The 20,207-nt window shown below is 38.8% G+C and overlaps 1 protein-coding gene across 7 annotated transcripts in view; it reads left to right on the forward strand.

Annotated features, from left to right (window-relative positions):
* The window catches only part of Ogdh (oxoglutarate dehydrogenase Nc73EF), a 314,890-nt gene that overhangs the window by 244,338 nt on the left and 50,345 nt on the right, over positions 1 to 20,207 (forward strand). For all 7 annotated transcript variants that reach the window (XM_067134984.2, XM_067134980.2, XM_067134986.2 and 4 more), the window contains 2 exons: positions 4,122 to 4,269; positions 13,076 to 13,230. In XM_067134984.2, coding sequence (XP_066991085.1) covers positions 4,122 to 4,269; positions 13,076 to 13,230 — 303 coding nt within the window. The remainder of the gene's footprint in view (positions 1 to 4,121; positions 4,270 to 13,075; positions 13,231 to 20,207) is intronic.

Consider the following 20,207-nt stretch of genomic DNA (forward strand, 5'->3'; position numbering starts at 1 on the left):
TTCTTTTCATCAGTGAGAAACTACTTTTGTACTGTCTGTGACTACATCATCAACAAGTTTCCACTCAAGGTTGATGTGTTAAAGCATGCTCAAGTTGCTAGGTTACACAAAATTGAAGATGCACAGTTTCCTTCCATTCATTTTTTCTTGGAAAAGTTTCCTATCCTATTATGCAAGGAAGAGAATGAAACTACAGATGAGGTGGTGAATGAGCTTCAGAGGTAGTTCACAGCTCTTCAGATATGTGACACTTTGGCTGGAAATCAAGATGCTGCATGTGATTACAGTTGGGCACAAATATCAAGAATTCGTGGATGGACTTCTTAAGTATAACCGAATTTCTAGAGTAATGCTCTCTATTCTCACCATACCCCATTGCAATGCAGAATGTGAACATGTTTTCAGCCTTGTGAAGCGAATCTCTTGGAACATGTATGACGTAGCTAACTGGCCACATACCATCATCTCCTCATCCTTGACCAACCCAGCACCATACACAACGCAACGATATATACGGTCTTGGCAGGGTCAAATAAACAAATCAGTCCTTGGAAGCTATCAAATATGCAACCTGAACTGGTTGTTTAAAGAATATTCTGGGGTGGAATTCGAATCTCCTACCTCGAGCATTGTCCACCATCACATATCTCCCCGCCCGTTTGCCACGTGAGCTACTGCGACACTTGACCTACAGCGTCCACTTCTCACCCTATACAGTACCATGCTCCCAGTCTGTGCATCCACCTCCTGTTTTAAACTATGTGTTCTGCATATCTGCACTGGTTTTCTCAAAAGATATTTTCAACCCAAACTTCGCTGCTAATCTTCCTAGTTCCTCTACTTGAAATTTTGCATCTTCTATACAGCGCCAGATCATCAGACATTTTAATTGAATATTTCTTCCAATCTCAACAGTCGGTGGACATACCTTACTCCATTCACGCATCATTTTTTGACCCCGTAAAGACCGTATGTATCGTTGCGTTGAGTATGGTGCTGGGTTGGACGAGGATGAGGAGATAATGGTATGTGGCCAGTTAGCTATGCCGTACATGTTCACAGTTTTAGAGGGATTTGAAAACAATCGTCGAAATTAGTGCTGTAATAAAACCCATAATAATAGTAGTAATAGTATTGAAATCACAAAGACACACATAGGATGCTCTCAATTGTGTACACTATTTTATTTACAAATTATATACGCATTATACACACATACTAATAACTTCCATCTTGAACTGACTCAAAAAAGAAGAAGAAGACTGCTACATTAGCATGTCGACCAGTTAGAGATCGGGCCAGCTAGGAAGACGTCTGGGAGCGCATGCACACTTTGGACTATCCCCCATAGCGCATCCCTTCCTAACAGAGCTCCTGCTACAAGGACAGTATAGTGCATAAGTTTACACTCAGCTGTCGCGCGCTGCTTTCTAATTTCTCGTGAGGTAACTGTAGTTAGTGGTGGTGGTGTGCGTTAGGCCTATCTATGACTGTATGGAAGGCGTTAAAAGTAGCCTGCATCCTAAGGTGCAGCAATCTTGAACGTTGAACGTTATAGACTTTATGGAAAGGGAGGCAGTGGAAGAAAAGTTCGTGATAGATTGCAAGAAAGTGCAGGAAAGAGTAGCATCAGCTGAATTTTCTGTAATTTTTAATTCTACCAGGTCCTTTTCATTTTCTTTAAACCAGTTCGATTTTGTTTTTGGGTTACGGAAGAAGTCAAAGATTTGTTCGGTTAATCTATTAGATTTCATTCTGAGAAGAAGATGGCCGAAAAAAATTATCCTCCTTCTTCCCATCGTATCTGAGAGTTTGTTAATTTTCTTGTAGCGTGTTTCATTCTTGATGTATATTATCTTATTATTAATATTATTATTATCTAGTTATTTTACATGACATGGCTCAGGTTATGAAGCCTGGTGTTATACTGTACATCTACGGCGTCATGAAGTTAATTTTACATCAAATTATAATTTAAAATAAGGAATACGAAAATGGATAGATGAAAAAGATTTTGACAGCTACTATAATAAGAGGTTAAATTATATAATAACTCCTTAAATCACTCTATCAACTGTAACACTTCTAAATAAATTCATTTCGGCTAGGTATGTCTGTAATTTACAGCTAGAAGGTAATTCCACTAACTGAAAATCTCCGGAGTGTCACATGTCAGTTATAACAAATATTTCGGGTCAACTGTACGTCGCCACAACACTGAGCGAGAAGGGGAAGTCAGCGTTCTCGCTCCCACGGCTCTGCTTTCTCACTCGCACACTTCCCCTCACCGGGTGTCTTCCTAGCTGGCCCGATGTCTACCAACACAACAAAATCACAACATGAGATCACACACTTGACTAACATCTTTCACTGACATGTCTCGCTAATAACACTACACCGTCCCTTTATATACCTTGCCTGGCCAGGCTTCTAGAATATTACACAACATGTTTTTTCGAATTTTCTCGAGTTTCCAATAACCTATTTGCAAATGAATAGAGCATTCAGTACAGCTCTAGTGACAAGATGCGTTGTTCTGGACTATTACCCTGTGTTGTACAACATTACATTGGATTCATACATCATATTTACAGGTAATTAATTATAAGTTATATACTATTAATTGTGTTTTCTTACATTAAATAAACTCTTATTAATGTACATACATCAGATGTATCGTGACATATCCTCACACGTTTTGTTACACAAGACAGATCATACAGCGCACAAATAATGATACGACCATAATTTGTACCAAATAAAGTCTGTACTTAACTACGTAAATAATAATAATAATAATAATAATAATAATAATACTAATAGATGTAAACAACTTCATAGCCACACTCGCAAGTCATAATAATAATAATAATAATAATAATAATAATAATAATAATAATAATACATACATACATACTAATCGAGCTCGATATTTTACTATTTTCTCATGGGTTTAAGGAATTGTTTCCAAGTTATACTAGTCCATTACACTTGCATCAATAGTAATAATAAAATAGTGAGGTAAAGTAATAATTATTTTTCTAGTTAATTCAAACCTAAGTGATAATAGTAAATAATCATGTTAAAAGTAAATAATCATGTTAGAAGTTCCTGGATTTAGGCTTTGTCCAATGTGTCCCTGGATTAGTGTAACCAGGTGCTTGGCTAGATTGTATCTTTGAGAGCAAGGACATTCAGTACAGGGAGTCCCTAAAGTCTGGTAACTCTTTTATTAATGTATTACACAAAAACTACAAATGGTACAGCTCATTCATATATATTAAAGACAACTCAAATGGTTTTGTTTTCAGTGTTTGATTTCACAATGATTTACTAGGGGCACCACATATAACTCGGCCTATGTCTTCTACACGATAATCAAACTCTTACTCCATCCCGCTGGAACAGGAAATTGTTAGAATTTTTTTTGCACTTGTGGGAACAACCATTATTCTATAAACTGTTTTTTACTTCTTATGAATGCCTCTCTCACTAAGTTAACAGTCTCTTTATTCACTGAAGGACAGCCACTTCTTTTCTTAGGACACTACCAACCAGCCACTTCTTTTCTTAGGACACTACCAACCAATACTCACAAATTTGCCATGCTAGGCATAAATAGCCTTCCTGCTTTGTGCTGATCTACCATTGCACATCTGTAACACACTTACTTTTTGAGAATTCCATCAGACAGGAAAGGAACTTCACCACAAGTTGCCATCTTTACAAAATGCCAAATGCAGTGAATACAGAAACTGTAAGAATTGCCTGTAACATTCAAATAAACTGCAGTGAATTCAGGAACTGCTACAGTACGTTAGGGTTCCTCTTTAATATGATATACATACAATAGCTATATCATTTGTAGGTTTTGTGTAATAAATTAATAAAAGTGTTACTGGACTTTAGGGACTCCCTGTATGTGAATCTAGGCCCATGAAGATCTTTTAAAAAGAAGTGGGTTTGTGCATTTCATTGCAGAGTGTTTTTTTTTTAACTTAGGCTTGTGATCATGACTGATGGTCAAAATAATATTTTTTTGTGCAATATTGTTTTTCTTTTAAATTAAAATATATTTTATATGGAAGAAAGATATATCATCTCTCTTTTCTTCCCCATAGGGTGATACCTGACTCGGGTCCTGCAAGTGAAAATCCATCTACAGTCAAGAAACTGGTATTTTGTTCAGGCAAGGTGTATTACGACTTGAAGAAGGCCCGTGAAGAGAAAAAACTTACTGGTGACATTGCCATTGCAAGAGTTGAACAGGTAGTTTATTCATAATATTCACTTACATATGTTCCCTGTAAATTTCAAAATATAATAACAGAGCATCATAGGATCCCAAAGCTGTATCAAATGAGTCTCTGAAATTACTAAGTATTTAATTGACTGTGTAAACTTATTATAAATTTGAAATATTTCAGTGCTACACAAACACTTTTTGAAAGAAATTAGTTACACAGGGTAACAAAAGCAGCTGTAAATCAATGATACATTACAGTAGCAGAAGAAAATGTGAAAATGCCAGTTCCAGAGATGTGGGCCGAAAACATTCTCTGAGATTGAGATTGCATGGAATATATGAATGTTGTTCTTCTTTTGTTTCCTCCTGGTATGTAACCCTACAGCTTCTTTAACTATTTTGTGCATGTTAAAGCATTGCAGACTGGGTGCCCTTCACACTATGCAGTAGCCCTGCCCCAGCCACTTTCTGTCTCCAAAGTGGGGTGCATGGATACAAATAAACTATTAGAACTTGATTAACTTTTCAAGGGCTAGTGTGTTTCTTTCTGGAGGTCTTCCTGAATAGTCCTAGTACTTTTTTCTGGTGTGATAATCTAAATAGCAGAAATATTAATGGATCAGATTGACCAGTAATCTTTCAGACACAGCTTCACCTGCTGCAACAGTATACACACACAAAAAAAAAAAAAATCCTGGGAGTGACATTAGTCCATTTCAGTTTTTTTAGGGGATACATAATGAGAATTTGACTGTGAATTCTGCTGAGAGTATAAGTTTGTCTAGCTCAACTACATACTCAAGAAAATCCTCACCAAACAGGATTCCTGTTACTTGACATATGTTTTCAGGTTTATTAGGCCATACCTTTATACCAGGAACACCTTCAAAATCTTCTAGCCTATGTACACTATTATGCAGAACCCAGTGGTCAGAAAACAATAAATTAATATTATTTACACTATTTACACTCGTAACACAGGTATCAGCTTCGTTTTGTACCACAGCAGTTCTACACCATGAAGATACGGCTCTATCCTCATCGTTACTTGAAACATTTCCGTTACAAGATTTCTTCATTAAACTTTAAATATTCATCATCATTTGGACATTTTGAACCTGTATCAACACATAATTCACAAATAATTTCATCCCTGTCTAAAATACACCTGATCCCTGGGAGCCGCCACGTTGCTGACAGCATGGTTCTCTAAACTTTCTGAAGATGTTGTCTGAAAATCCAAAGAAAAACTATAAAATGAAGAATAATCAAAAAGAAATGTGACTATCGACTGCAAAACCATTCACAACAGAGTTCTATCATCCATATACTTCAAATAGTTCTTGCATATCCCAAAAGATAACACGAGATACTTGGGACCCGCCCGCATCGCTCAGCAAGGCAAACACAAATCTTCTTGGGACCTGTCTGCATTGTGTTAAAAGTGTCATGCTTAGATTCACATTCTTCTGTGTTCTTACACTGATTACCCAGCTATTCAGTTTTTGCCCTTCTAATCCTTTGGCAGATTTTGGTCTGGAGTTCTTTATACTTATCCCAGTTCTTGTTCTTTACCATCCACCATTGATCCAACAAATTAAGGATTTCATCAGTTATCCATATGCTTTTTCTGAGGTGTTTGTCAGAAGGTAAGGAAAGGTCATTCTCCCTTTGAAAAGAGTCTAAGATCTGAAAGTCAGAAAATTATTACTTTTAACATGCTCTGGTCACAGATTGAATTTTGTTTCTGGAATACCTTGATTTTATCGTTAGCTTGAAACACTGTGATGATTGGACCTTTAAGGGGCCAGTTGAATTCATTTAGATTGGAAAATATGTCTGCCATCTAAACCAGTGTGGCCTGCTGATTGTCATCTGAAAACAAAGCCACATACTAATTCGTACAGCCATTCAAAGACAGTAAAATTTCTTGCCTGAGCTCAAAAAGTATAGAAAACAAGGAGTTGACTGGGATAGACATTGTAACTTTAATTTAAAAACAAGAAATGAATAACAAAAGTGGTAACGAAAATGGGCACTTTCTGCAAAATATTTGAAGAAAGAAATGACTCTTTCTCCCAAGGCAATGATTATAGGCTGACTAGACTCCATATTTGCTTCATTATCATACCTGCTATTATTTAATGCTGAAAATGAATATGAGAAGCATGCCGGGTTTTCACTCCATCAACAAGATGATTTATCATGTTTAACTATGTGAATTTACTCCCAAAACAAAACAGAACAAACCAACAACAGTAATAATCATCTAATGATACTAACTCATCTTGCCACTTAAACAAACTTATAAATTATGTCTCCAAAATTGACAAATCACAGACATGCAATATACCAACAATTTAGATACACTCGGCCTTGATTTACCTATTTAGACTTATTACATACCTTAAGGTAATAGTCCGATAGGCACTGCTTGATGCTACTAGAATTCCACTTTATCTAGTAAAGACAGATATGATGACCTACCTTACACTTGGATGCCCCTTATTTGCCAAGGTCATACGTAACATTAATTAAACAAACACTTCCTCTTCAGACTGATGCCTAGAGTCAAGACCATCTACAATAGTATCAGACCTTAATACAAAATCAACATGGCCGACTCATCGGTTGAAAGTAAACAAACCTGTGATACATATAGATAACCTTCTGATTATTGTATTGAATTGCTAAGTTGTCAACAGTGACAAACAGAATGTAGTCCTGACGCTCAACGCATACCCAGGCGGGATCTTCTGTTCTCAAAACTTGGCCCACCCTGGTAATAATGAGGGTTGTCAGTCTGCCCGCCCTAGTGATAATGAGGGTTGTCAGTCGGTTCCTTTCCTCTGGACACAAGGGGCGCGTGTCGTTTAAAAGGCAAGTGAGCGCTGTGAAAAGCAAGGTTGTCATATTTTGCGTCGATTATATAAACATGTTAAGATTTAATTCATTCTAAAGTCAAAATATAAATATATAAACTTGATCATGAACCACGAACCAATATCGCAGAATAATTTGTTTCGTGCTTAACCCGTGCGGTGGTTGCAAATGTTGAAAGAAAGAAAAAACAAGAAGAAGGAATTGGCAAATAAACTCGACAAAGACTAAACTTAAATTGGTACCAAAGTAGGCCTATTAAAATATTTTTATGCTGCTAATATCAGTGTCTCGCTTTCAGTAAAGAAAGGAAAAGTACAACAATTTTTTACAATTTGTTTTACGTTGTACCGATACAGATCGGTGTTATGGCGACGATGGGCTAGGAAAGGCCTAGGAGTAGGAAGGAAGTGCCCGTGGCCTTAACTAAGGTACTTCCCCAGCATTTGCCTGGTGTGAAAATGGGAAACCACGGAGATCCATCTTCAGAGCTGCCGACAGTGGGGCTTGAACCCATTATCTCCCCGATGCAAGCTCACAGCTGCGAGCCCCTAACCGCACGGCCAACTCGCCCGGCAAAGGAAAAATAAAATCACGAACTAGGGACTGGAATAATAATAATAATAATAATAATAATAATAATAATAATAATAATTGTCCGCCTCTGTAGTGTAGTGGTTAATGTGATTAGCTGCCACCCCCGGAGGTCCAGGTTCGATTCCCGGCTCTGCCACGAAATTTGAAAAGTGGTACGAGGGCTGGAACGGTGTCCACTCAGCTTCGGGAGGTCAACTGAGTAGAGGTGGGTTCGATTCCCACCTCAGCCATCCTGGAAGTGGTTTTCCGTGTTTTCCTTCTCCTCCAGGCAAATGCTGGGATGGTACCTAACTTAAGGCCACAGCCGTTTCCTTCCCTCTTCCTTGCCTATCCTTTCCAATCTTCCCATACCCCACCAAGGCCCCTGTTCCGCATAGCAGGTGAGGCCGCCTGGGCGAGGTACTTGTCATTCTCCCAGTTATATTCCCCGACCCAATGTCTCACGCTCCAGGTCACTGCCCCTGAGGCGGTAGAGGTAGGATCCCTCGCTAAATCAGAGCGGAAAACCAACCCTGGAGGGTAAGCAGATTAATAATAATAATAATAATAAATATCGGAGTATGTAGTTCGGACAAAAAAATAGCCAGCAAACTTAGCTACTTTTAAAACAAATGCAGTATTAACCTTACCTCTATTCGTCGTCCTCGTCATTGTCTGCTAGGTGAATTACAAATCTATCTTGGTTGCTATCCGTGTCGTGTTTCATGTACTTCTCTTCTGTCTTAATGGTGCTTCGAACACCAGCAGACCACCTCTCAGGACAGATCATTCTAGCTCCTTCACGCAGAAGTTGACACACACTAGCACTCAAAGTTGGCGTAACATTATTTTTCCTAACATACGCCTTCAGCTGAGACCAGATCATTTCTGTGGGGTTTAAAATACAGTGATATGGAGGGAGTCGCACAACTTCGTGTCCACATGAGGCTGCGATCTACAGCGCATCTTTTACTGATATTGGCTGATTTGATTTCCTGCAACATAACTGCCTTGATGGGTACAGGTTTTGGCACGGGAATGTTACTGTACTCCATAAACTTAATGTCCTTAATAGCTTGCATTGTCCATCACGATTACATATTTTCGGTCACGTGGTAGGTTCTGTAGAAGATGAGACCTAAACCAGTTTTCGAAAACTTGAGCTGTCATTTCGTCATGGATATCAGCTTTACAGTCTCCTATGTTTTTAGCCGATAAATAAAGGCAATTCTCAACCCAGCCCTCACTGCCTCCAGCATGCAATACCACAATACACTTGCCTCGCGATGTTGGTGCTTTCAGTATGCAATTACAAGTTCCATCATCCCACCCTTTCTTCACAATGTCATGAGTATCGTACCAAGTTTCATCTAGACAGACACCTATGCACCCCTCGGAATGCAACTTCCGGAGACGGTCTATTAATTCATATCGCCAAGCTACTATTCTAGCAGATTCCATTACAATCTGTTTTTTCCTCAGAATACGGAAACAAAACCCAAGTTTTATCAACAGCTGTTGTAGCGTAGTTTTTTCATAAGGAAAGCCACACACATTTTTCAAATATTTTAACAGTTCCTGTACGGTTGGTATCTTACCTTTAGTAAAGAATGTATATACCTCGCGTCTCACCAAGTCACAGCAAAAATCATCAATTTTATTAAAGATAACCCTATTATATCATACTTTTTAGGAGTTGTAGGTCCCCTCTTTACTATTTTACTTATAGTTTTCCTGTTAAGTTTCAACATTTTAGCTGTCTCAGAAATATAACCCTTGCGAACGTTGTTCTTCATAACGTATTCGTATGTGTTACATACCAGCCATTGACTTTGCTTACTTAAAGTTTAGTCGCCTTTCTTTTCTCCGCGGAACGACTACTACCCGGTTGAATATCACTCTTGGGCGCGGAACCACTCCTACCTGGCTTAGTATCACTCGCGGACACGGAACCACTACTACTCGGTCGAATATCACTGTTACTGGTGCTCGGTTGAAGATCGTTTGCGTGCACTTGCAGATTTAATTCAGGATTTTCTGATGCGATAATTTCCAGGTGTGATTCCCACGGTCTCCACATTACTGCATGAAGCGAAGTGAAAAGCAACACACTTCACGAATATTAATTAACGAAGCAAAGAAATAATCCAAAACTTTAAAACAGCGAACAAAGCAAGTGTGAATTGTCTTAGCTGAAAAAAGAGACTGACAACTATTTAACAAGAGGTGCATTGGCAACAGAGCTGTGAGGATTTCTGAAGGGGAATGCGAACTGCCGTTTTAAAGCCCACTGCCGTCATAAATCACCCGCTGATAGGACAGTGAGTGGCCAGGGGGATCAAACGTTTGCCGAACTGTTTGAATGCCACTGGGTACGGGTTGCCCATCTCAGCTATACTTCACTTTGGGTAATAGACCAATACTATCTAGAAATAGCCTATACACTAGAGTCCCGTTAATCCGAACCCCGTTAATCCGAAAGTCTGCTTAATCCGAACTGAAATAGTCATTTTTTAAAATTCTCCTTATTGAAATGAAAGAAATTATAGAATGAAGATTTACTTGCATTTTATTAATCATATTTTACTGGACTAACTTAATGTAAACATAATTACATATCTTAAACCATCAATCACTGGTCATTTATCTTTACAAAGTCTGTTAGTTTCTTTTGTGGTAGTGATTGAAACCTACTCGAAGATGCAGTGTTTAATCAGCATCTCATAAACATCACATCAGTGGGCGTAGCAGCGGAGTGTTGCTCGACATGGCTTACGGCATATTCTAAGGCGGGCGCAGCATCTGAATGTGACACTAGTTGTTCATTGTGGGTCTTCTTCGTCATCACTCTGTTCCTTATCAGCTCCAGATTCTTTCTCCACCATAACTACAATTTCTTGGCCTGTTTGTAATTGATGACAGTCAGCTTCCATCCACTCGCTAATGTCATTTTCATTGTCGTTTTCTCCTCTATGAGTTCTTAACTACCCTACTGTAATTTTGTACAGTAACTGCTAAAGAATGGACATTTCAAATTACAGCATGTACTGTACTGCTTTGTAGAAACTATTTTCCTCAGACGGTTGAGACTCTGGCCTCCTGACCCGAACTTGGCGGGTTTGATCCTGACTCAGTCTGGTGGTATTTGAAGGTGCTCAAATACGTCAGCCTCGTGTAAGTAGATTTACTGTCAGCAGCCCTGAAGATGGTTTTCCGTGGTTTCCCATTTTCACACCAGGCAAATGCTGGGGCTGTACCTTAATTAAGGCCACGGCCGCTTCCTTCCCATTCCTAGGCCTTTCCTGTCCCATCGTCGCCATAAGACCTATCTGTGTCGGTGCGACGTAAATCAAATAGCAAAAAAAAAGTTCTCTACAGATCAGATAGTGTTGTGCATCATCAAAAAATCCCTGGAATACCTGCATATTCTTAACTAATTTCCTGAATTCCAAGTCTGTTATGATATTGTCTGTCATAAATCAGGTGCCCTTACTCTCCCATGTGCAGTGTTGAACAGCCTTATGCTTGAAGAATGTATTCGTAACTGCCAATCCCATACTAGCAAAGAAGTCCAGTAAATGCTTCCCATTCCTAATAGCTTCCATATCTCTCCCACATTTACCCAACACCTTCTCAGATTCTTCAGTTATATTTCCAACTCTCGTATTGTACTGTAATTGCCCATTAGCACTATCCTATCCTTGCTGTTGACCCTGACTATGATTTCACTCGGTACTCATAAAACTTGTCAACTTCATCCTCATCTGCGCCCTCACATGGTGAGTAGACTTAGACAATTCTCATTCTAATCCCTTGACTGCTAAATCTACCCGCATCATTCATTTCTGTGGCTAAAAGAAATATTGTACGCAACAGTATTCCTTATCAACAATCCTACCCCACATTCTGCCTTCTTTCTAAAACCTGTTGAGAATAATTTATAATCCGCTATCTCCTCTTACCTGAATATCATTAACTCATAACATATCGAGATGCATCCTCTTCGCTGACTCAGCTTCTACTTTTTCTTCCTTCCTCCCTTCCTCACTTCAGCCAGATCAATATTGATAGGTCCTCATCAAGCTCCATTTCATTCACCAGATTATTTCCCTTGCCTGTCAAATAGAAGTGGGACTACATTAGTCCCATAGGTCCGAGGCTTGCTTAAAACATTCTGAACATGCTCGGTAAAAATTCTGTGTAGCAGGATGCTACCCTACTTACACATAGTCTCAGCAGAGGTGCCAACTATTATGGATTGTCCGTAATCATTACGGATTTCATCCTACGATTACGGCATTACGGTCAAAGGGGAAATTATTACGGAAAAAGGCGACATTAACACGAAAAAAGAATTCTACGAAATAAAGAAAAACAGACAATTCTTTCGAGCATTACTGCTCAACCCTCCTAGTTTCACTGCTTGTGATCTGGGAGTTAAACTTATTCGATCGTTACTTCCTTTTGCTACCCATGAACGTAGTGAAATTCACTTTTAATGAAAGGAGCTCTTCTCTTCTCTTCTCTTCTCTTCTCTTCTCTTCTCTTCTCTTCTCTTCTCTTCTCTTCTCTTCTCTTCTCTTCTCTTCTCTTCTCTTCTCCAAGTAATGTTCTAAGTAATGTGTTCACAGTATTAAGTGTACCTGACAGTAACTCACACACAGCAAAAGTTTTCAGTGTTGTTGGGAAAAATCAAGACAAGTCAAGCCTACATTAAGTACATCTACACTGGAATCACTTATTGTTCATAAGACGAAAATGTCATCAAAACGGGAAGGGTGCTTCAGGAAAACGTACTCAAAAAATCAGCTGCCGGGTGCGAAACAAGCTGCAAAGAATGTTTTATCATAGAATTAAAAGGTAATGTGCTAATTGTATTGCGTAAACGTCATATAATGTAGAAAATATTGTTATTAGAAAGGGCAAAGGTGGTGTCATTATCGAGAAGAGAGGAGCATGCTTTGGATTAGACTCGAAAATTTTCTGTGAGTGTGTGGGGGGGGGGGTATGGCATGAGGGGGGAGTGATAATACTGATAACCCACTTCAAATGTTGGCACCTCTGTCTCAGTGAGAATCACTTCTCCAAAAGGTTAGGAATCAGCAGTGGATTGTATAGTCCTAGCCACTGGATCACAAGGATTTATGTTCAAGTTGCCCACTCTTATTTCATAGCAACTGCTATTCCGACTCTCAGGACCACTGACTAGCCACTTAGCTATTGCCCATGGTTCACAAACTAGGATGTGACTACTGTGTCCCAACCACGAACCACATGCTGCTCTAAGCAATTATTAGAAGTCAAAGAAATACCATTTTACTGATCAAATGTAGACTTACAAGAAACTATTGAATAGTTTGTAATCCGTTGCAGATTTCTCCATTCCCGTATGATCTGGTGAAAAGTGAATGTGCCAAGTATCCAAATGCAGAATTGGTATGGGCGCAAGAAGAGGCCAAGAACCAGGGCTCGTGGGCTTATGTGCAGCCAAGGTTTCATACAGCTCTAACAGGAACTCGTGATGTAAGGTAATGTATCTGATTTTTTTAGTTTTTGAGCAAATATTTCCAGAATGGTGAATATCTGCAGTTCAGGAATTTATAAAGAAATCTTAACCAAAAGACAAGAAGCAAATACTGAGGGATTTGGCCTGTATAGTGAGACCTTGCATTTGTCTATGGAAAATCTATGCAGATAACACCAACTATTGGGTCATAGAGCAATGTATCAAATGCAGTCACTGATGGTATTGTCATTTGCTCATTGTTCAGATGAGAAGTGGTTTAGTGTGGCTTTCATTTGTTCTTGACAGTGTTTATGAAGCATGTACTCTCAGTGTGTAAACTATCTTATTTGTTTGTGTCTGTTTTCTATGGCTGCATCCTAGGTTCAAGTCTACCAGTGGATATGAAATTTGTGGATAATACATTCATTGTGAGATGAGATTATCTTATTGGGTTTTGTTGGTGCTCTGTATGGGACAGGTCTAGTCACCCAGTGTATTTTCATACTTAAGTCAAATACTGGACACACAACATAATCTTTGGCTCATTCATGAAATATTTCTGCTGTAACAATCAGTTTTACTTTTTGTAAAACCTACTTTTTTGGTGGATTCAGTATAATTGTACTTCTCCTATGATTTTTGATTGATAACTAGACTGTGTATGTATTAGGCATAGATAAGGAGTAAAGTTCAATCATAGTAATTGACAGAAGTTGCCCATTCAAAAACAAAGTGATATGAAAATAATTTTTCATCTATGACAATTACACTTCAAATTTCTCCATTTTGGCTGGGGGACTGGTTTCACCATGCAAGTTTTCTGGTGGAAAACTTCAAAACCTGAGATTGATGAGAATTTGTACCTTAGCTGTCCCAAGTAGACCATCCTCAACAGTTGTGTTAGTTCTTCTTCCACCATAGATATTTCTGGTCAGAGATACTGTATACTGTATGTACCAGAAATGCCTACAATCATTCCATTGGCATTATAAAATGTGGTTTTAAAGTTAGAAGGTGTGAATAATGTAACCTGCAATTTTGTAACTGACATAGAAATGGATGAAAATTGTATTTATGCCCATAATGTTTCATTTGGTAAGAGCCGGGCTGAGTAGGTCGCATGGTAGAGCACCACCGGACTTCTGAGCCCAACTTGGTACGTTCAGTCCTGGCTCAGTCCAATGATATTTGAATGTACGTCAGCCTCATATTGGTAGATGTATGGGCATGTAAAAGAACTCCTGTGGGACAGACTTCTGGCACATTGGTGTCTTCTTCTCGTACCATATCCTCATTGGATGTCGGCTGTCATCAGGGCGATCTGTTTCTTGTTCTCAGCAACTCGGAAACGAGTATGGGTACTGAGATCATACCATTCACTTAGATTCTGTAGCCACGATATTCTCATTTTTCCCCTACTTCTCCTTCCTTCAATTTTACCTTGTGAAATAAGCTGAAGGAGTCTATATTTATCATTCCGAATTATATGGCCAAAGTACTCAAGTTTCTTCTTTTTGATGTTGTTTATGACCTCTAGCTATTTTTTCAGGTGTTGGAATACATGAGTGTTACGTATTCTGTCATCCCATGATATTCTGAGCAGGCGTCGGTAGCACCACATCTCAAAAGGTGTCTCCAAAAACCATAAAAATGTAGTTCGTGGGATGTAAAACCAATATCATTATTTTGTTTATTATTACACAAGAACCTCGTTTATCCAGATTAAGTGGGACCGGAAGCGATCCGGATTATCGAAAATCCTAATAATCCGGAAAAGCTAAAAAACAAACACAGTACATGTTACATAATCTATTAACATACTGTAAGTTGTACAGTAAGCTAATGCTTTTTTCAATTGTACAAAAGAATATAAGAACACTTTTCTTACATATATGACTCTGTTTTATGCACTAAAATAATGTGTGAGTTTTTTCTGTTTTACATTTGTATATCGTTTGCGTGCAGCACGATCACAAAGGCTTTTTACTAACAACAGTTCTGCCAGTGTGGTTTCAGTCAAGGATTCTAAATAGGCCATCAGTTTGTCCAGCTGCATTGTTGCCTCTCCATGAGTCATTGTTTCATCTGATGGAGCGCTGGTTTCATTTTCAAATTCACCATCAGTGAATTAGTAGTGCATTGCATTCAGAAGAGCATGGATTCGAATCCCACCTCGGCTGTCCTGGGAATGGTTTTCCACGGGTTCCCACTCTCAGTTCCAGGCAAATGCCAGGACGGTACCTTTGATAGACCATGGCCGAATTACTTCCAGTTCCTGTCCTTAACTGTCCTTAGTGGAGAAGACATTCAAGAAGAATCGACCCCGTAAAAGAAATACTGTACAAGTAAAAATAAATTTTTATTATTTCCAATCCGGATGAACCGGAGATCTGGATTAATGAGGGCCGGATAAACAAGGTTCTTGTGTAATTGGTAAAAGAGTCTTAAAGTTATTTATACATTAGCTGCCTTTTATCCTGCTCCTTGGCTGAACGGTTGGTACAGTGGCCTTCAGTTTAAAGGGACCCGGGTTCAATTTCTGGCCGGCCAGGGATTTTAACTACGTGTGATTAATTCTGACCTGTGTACTAGATGTTTGTGTATGTCTTAACACACTTCTCTCTACTTACAACACATCACACTAACCACCATGCAAACATGCAATAGTGAATGAATACCATATTGCCCAAATAAATATATACCAGATATATTTTACATATTTTCAGGCCGGTTCAGTCCACTATGTTAATGGTATAGATCTCTGTCGGGCGGCAGTAACTAACTCATCTCCCCAAGGGATCCAACGGCTTTGGGTGGATATGCTCCTTTGGGTGGGGTGATGGCTCCCACAGTGGAGAAAATGCCACTGAAATCCATTATGCAGTGTCTGTATTCCATGTCAGCATCTGCTGCAACAGGTGTCTGTACTCCATGTTTGAAGCAGTCTAATACAATTCACCTTTCTGAATAGCATTCAGAATTTTAATTCGAGGATTTATCCTCTTGTCATGGTGACAACTTGGACATTCGGCCATGAAAAGTTTTTTTGAAAAAGAATTCCACCGTCTGCAACCATAAATTGCAGAGAAGACAGTATTCGGTTTCGGTGGGCTGTTATTCAGAAGATTATGACTGATCGGAACGTTTGAAAACCCAACAGCCAATACACACACAAAAACTGGAAAAAATTAAACCTAAACAAATCTCATTCTTCTTGACACTCAATGTTTAACTCCCTGGGTCATACTGGAACATTAAAGATCACCAATGACATCATGAACAAACACTAAATTCTAATCATGGCACTTTCAGAAATTAGGAACAGCAACCAAGACCCCATGGAATCGCAAAAATACTGACTTTAAAAGGAATCCCAGGAAAACAAGTCATTAAAGTTTGTCCAAAATTTGGTAATGGATTGCTAATAATTCTCAATCCCCCAGACTTGCAATCCTAACTCTGAAATCTGCAAATAAGGTCTACACAATTATTAATGCACATTCCAACCAATATAAAAAAATTAACACACTAAAGGGCAGGGAAAAGAAAGAGAAATTCTGGGATCTCTTGGATCAGATATTATTATTATTATTATTATTATTATTATTATTATTATTATTATTATTATTATTATTATTATTATTATTATTATTATTATTGTTGTTGTTGTTGTTGTTGTTGTAATGGTTATAGCGTCCGCCATGCCAACTTGCTTTAGGCTGGTGAAGTTACCGAATCTGGCCACCTGCTTACTCTTTGACCGCATCAATCACGAACAAGTCTTAAGTTACAGACTGCCCCCTCTCGCTTCCATCCGTGGTAGTGTGGCATAGGGCTATGGAAATTACGAGACGTTTAACCTGGAGTCTTCCATCTAGTGAGGTTCCTGGATACATTCAGCATCTGGACTGTTCCGAAAGGACCGGTGCAGGTATATAAGACAGAAGTGACTTGCCTGGGTTGGAGTTGGTGTAGTTCAATCATGAGCTCAGTCAGTAAGTGACTGCCACTGCTGTGAAGTGAGTGAATTGCCATGTCTGTCGGACTAGCATGCCATAGTGCAAACTGACGGCGAAGGAGAGAACATGTAGCCGTACAGCGTGGGACCTTGTGTGTGAATGTAAAACTGTGTAGGCGCACGTGAACTCTGAAGCGATATAGATGTTGATTCACCTGTCCTAGGGTGCAAGTGCGTGTGACGTGTAACTTTGTGACATAACTGTTTAGCTTGTAAGAGAAATCTGTAGTGTTAGAACAAGTGAGAAACTAAGAGAGGGAGAGAGCACAAAATGTGTAAGGTATGTTACGAGCGAAAGTTACGTGCTTGTTAGTCCTGTGTAGTTTTAGTGCTTAGCTAATCAATCTTAGTATAGAAGCTACCAGTCTAAGGTTAATTTATCTTACTACCCTGCCAACTTGTCACATTATTGTTGTTGTTGTTATTATTATCATCATCATCATCATCGTTATACATCGCAATTGGAAAAAATCCCAGTGGCAATGATCACTTACAGTAGTGTGATAATAAAGTAAAAGTTAAAACATAATTAAACAACAACAAGAGTACAACAGCAATTCCATGGAAAGAAAATATTACAAGAAATACTACTAGTTTAAAATTCTAAATCCAGCATCATCATATACAATTTCACACACAACTTAAGTATTTGCATTGCTTAACACTACGGCTTACAATACTATAGGTTGAGCTTACTGCTAGCTTAACGTTACAGCACTGTCATATACAAATAGACACATACGTTAAGTATTTCAAAATTTTACACTATGACTTACAGTAGATTGAACGGTCCAATTACTATTATCTTAACATTGTAAATACAGCATGTTCATATACAAATTCAAACATACCTTAAATAATTCAGATGCATTAATACAGTAAAATACCAGTATAGCAAAATTTTGGGGACCTCTGAAATTAATTTGTTATACTGAAATTTTGTTATTCTGAAATAAGTCCATTCTTAAGAACTCGCCTAGTATTATATCCGTTGGTTATTGTTGTTTTTAGGGGCGGAACTACGAGGTCATCTGCCCTGTTATATCAGTTGCAGGATCTATATAACTTCAAAATACCATTTTTATTATAATAAGAGTTACAGTACTGACAGATGTTTTCAGAAAATCTATTTTTACATTGTACCAGTAAGTCTGTCTACACATTGTTCCAGAACCTCGTTTTTTGAAAAAGTCTATAATTTTCTTCTGAACAGATCCAGACACAAAAGCTCGTTCCAAATAGTCACCAACCACTGTACATGAATTAAAACAGATTCTGGCACATCACTTCTTGACAAGAAAATCTTGAAGGCTACGTGCTATGTTCGTTGCCTGCTGAAGAGTCAAGCTCTGTCGATCACAATCATTTTGGGGGTTGCCTTTCTCTTCCTCCTCATCACATGGATCTCTATCATTCATAATGTCCTCCACAATTTTCTCATTGGTGATTTCTTTGTGGACTATTACATCACTATCTACATTGATGTAGTCGGTAAGACTTACCGTAGATGGCACATCCAACGTTGTACAGAAACGCTTCCACTTTCACTTTCTGCAACGTCTTCTGTAAAAACCACCCCAGCTTTTCTAAAGCAGTTTGTGATGATGTCTGCATTCAGGGATTTCCATGCAGCATTAAACATCTGCATTGCTTCTGATATGTTGATGTTAATGTCTCTATTTGTGGTAACGCTGCATAGCATTCGACGGACCACACAAGCTCAGTAATGCCGCTTTACTGCATGAATTATACCCTGATCCAGCGGCTGCAGAATTGAAGTTGTATTTGGAGGCAAAAATAAAACTTTTACATGCTTCAAATGGCGAGGCACACAATTATGAGAAGATCAATTGTCCAATAATAGAAGAATTCTCCTCTTTTCGGCCTTCATCCGACGTTCCAAGTCCAACAACCACTCTTTGAATAGCACAGATGTCATCCATGCCTTAGAGTTGTGCCTGTATTCACAGGGCAGATGTTGCACCCCCTTGAAGCACCTTGGCTTCCCAAACTTCCCAATTATGAGAGGCTTCGGTTTGTCCGTCCCTGTGGAATTGGTGCACGTGAGACGTTCTTTTGAACGTTTTCCCCCAAAACACTTATTTCCCTTAAAATCAAGGGTTTTGTTCGTCATTACTTTATAAAATAATGCAGTTTCGTCTGCATTATAAATGTCTGACGGCGAATATTCCTTCAGGGCATCCTTTAGTCCCCAGCCGCCATGAAGACGCAACTTCCTTCGGGGCATTGTTAGCTTCACCATTTATAATTTTGTGGGATATGCCATATCTCTCCCGGAACTTATGAAGCCAACGAGCACTACCCAAAAACTCGGGTGACCCAAGCTAACATGCGAAAGATCGCGCATGCTCACATAACAGTGGGCCATTTATTGGAATGTTTTTACTCCGCATTTCCACAAACCACGTCTAGACGGCTTGGTCCACCTCCTTGTAGTCGGCTGTCCTGATCTTCTTACGCTGTGGACCTAGGGCATCAGCATCAATGTTATCCTCTATCTTACTTTTCTGTTTAAAAAAAAAGTAGAAAGTGTTGACGGGCTAATGCCATACTTCTTTGCTACATCTCCTTTCTTTCCGCCTTTCTCTACTTCCTCAAGTATTTTACATTTTTCACTCAACGAAAACCGCTGTCGCTTCTGCTTATCCATTTGCAATGATGTGAACTAATTTATTTAACAAAATGCACAGGAACTTAGCAAGTTTAATGATATAACCTTAACAGAAACACATTGCTTTGCGAATTAAATATGAAGAAGAAACATGCAATGCATGATGCGACGAAACCGTCGCGTTCATTGGTGGATTACAAACATCGCGATCCTACTCAGCTAATAGAGTGACGTCTTACATTGGATGATGGATGAAGCATATTTATTTATTTAATAGCGCACAAATGTGCATTAAAAGAAAAATACATTAATCTTTCACATATTCTAGTGAAGATTTTGTTCTCTTGTT

The sequence above is a fragment of the Anabrus simplex genome, chromosome 1 (genome assembly GCF_040414725.1).
Source record: "Anabrus simplex isolate iqAnaSimp1 chromosome 1, ASM4041472v1, whole genome shotgun sequence".
NCBI lineage: Eukaryota > Metazoa > Arthropoda > Insecta > Orthoptera > Tettigoniidae > Anabrus > Anabrus simplex.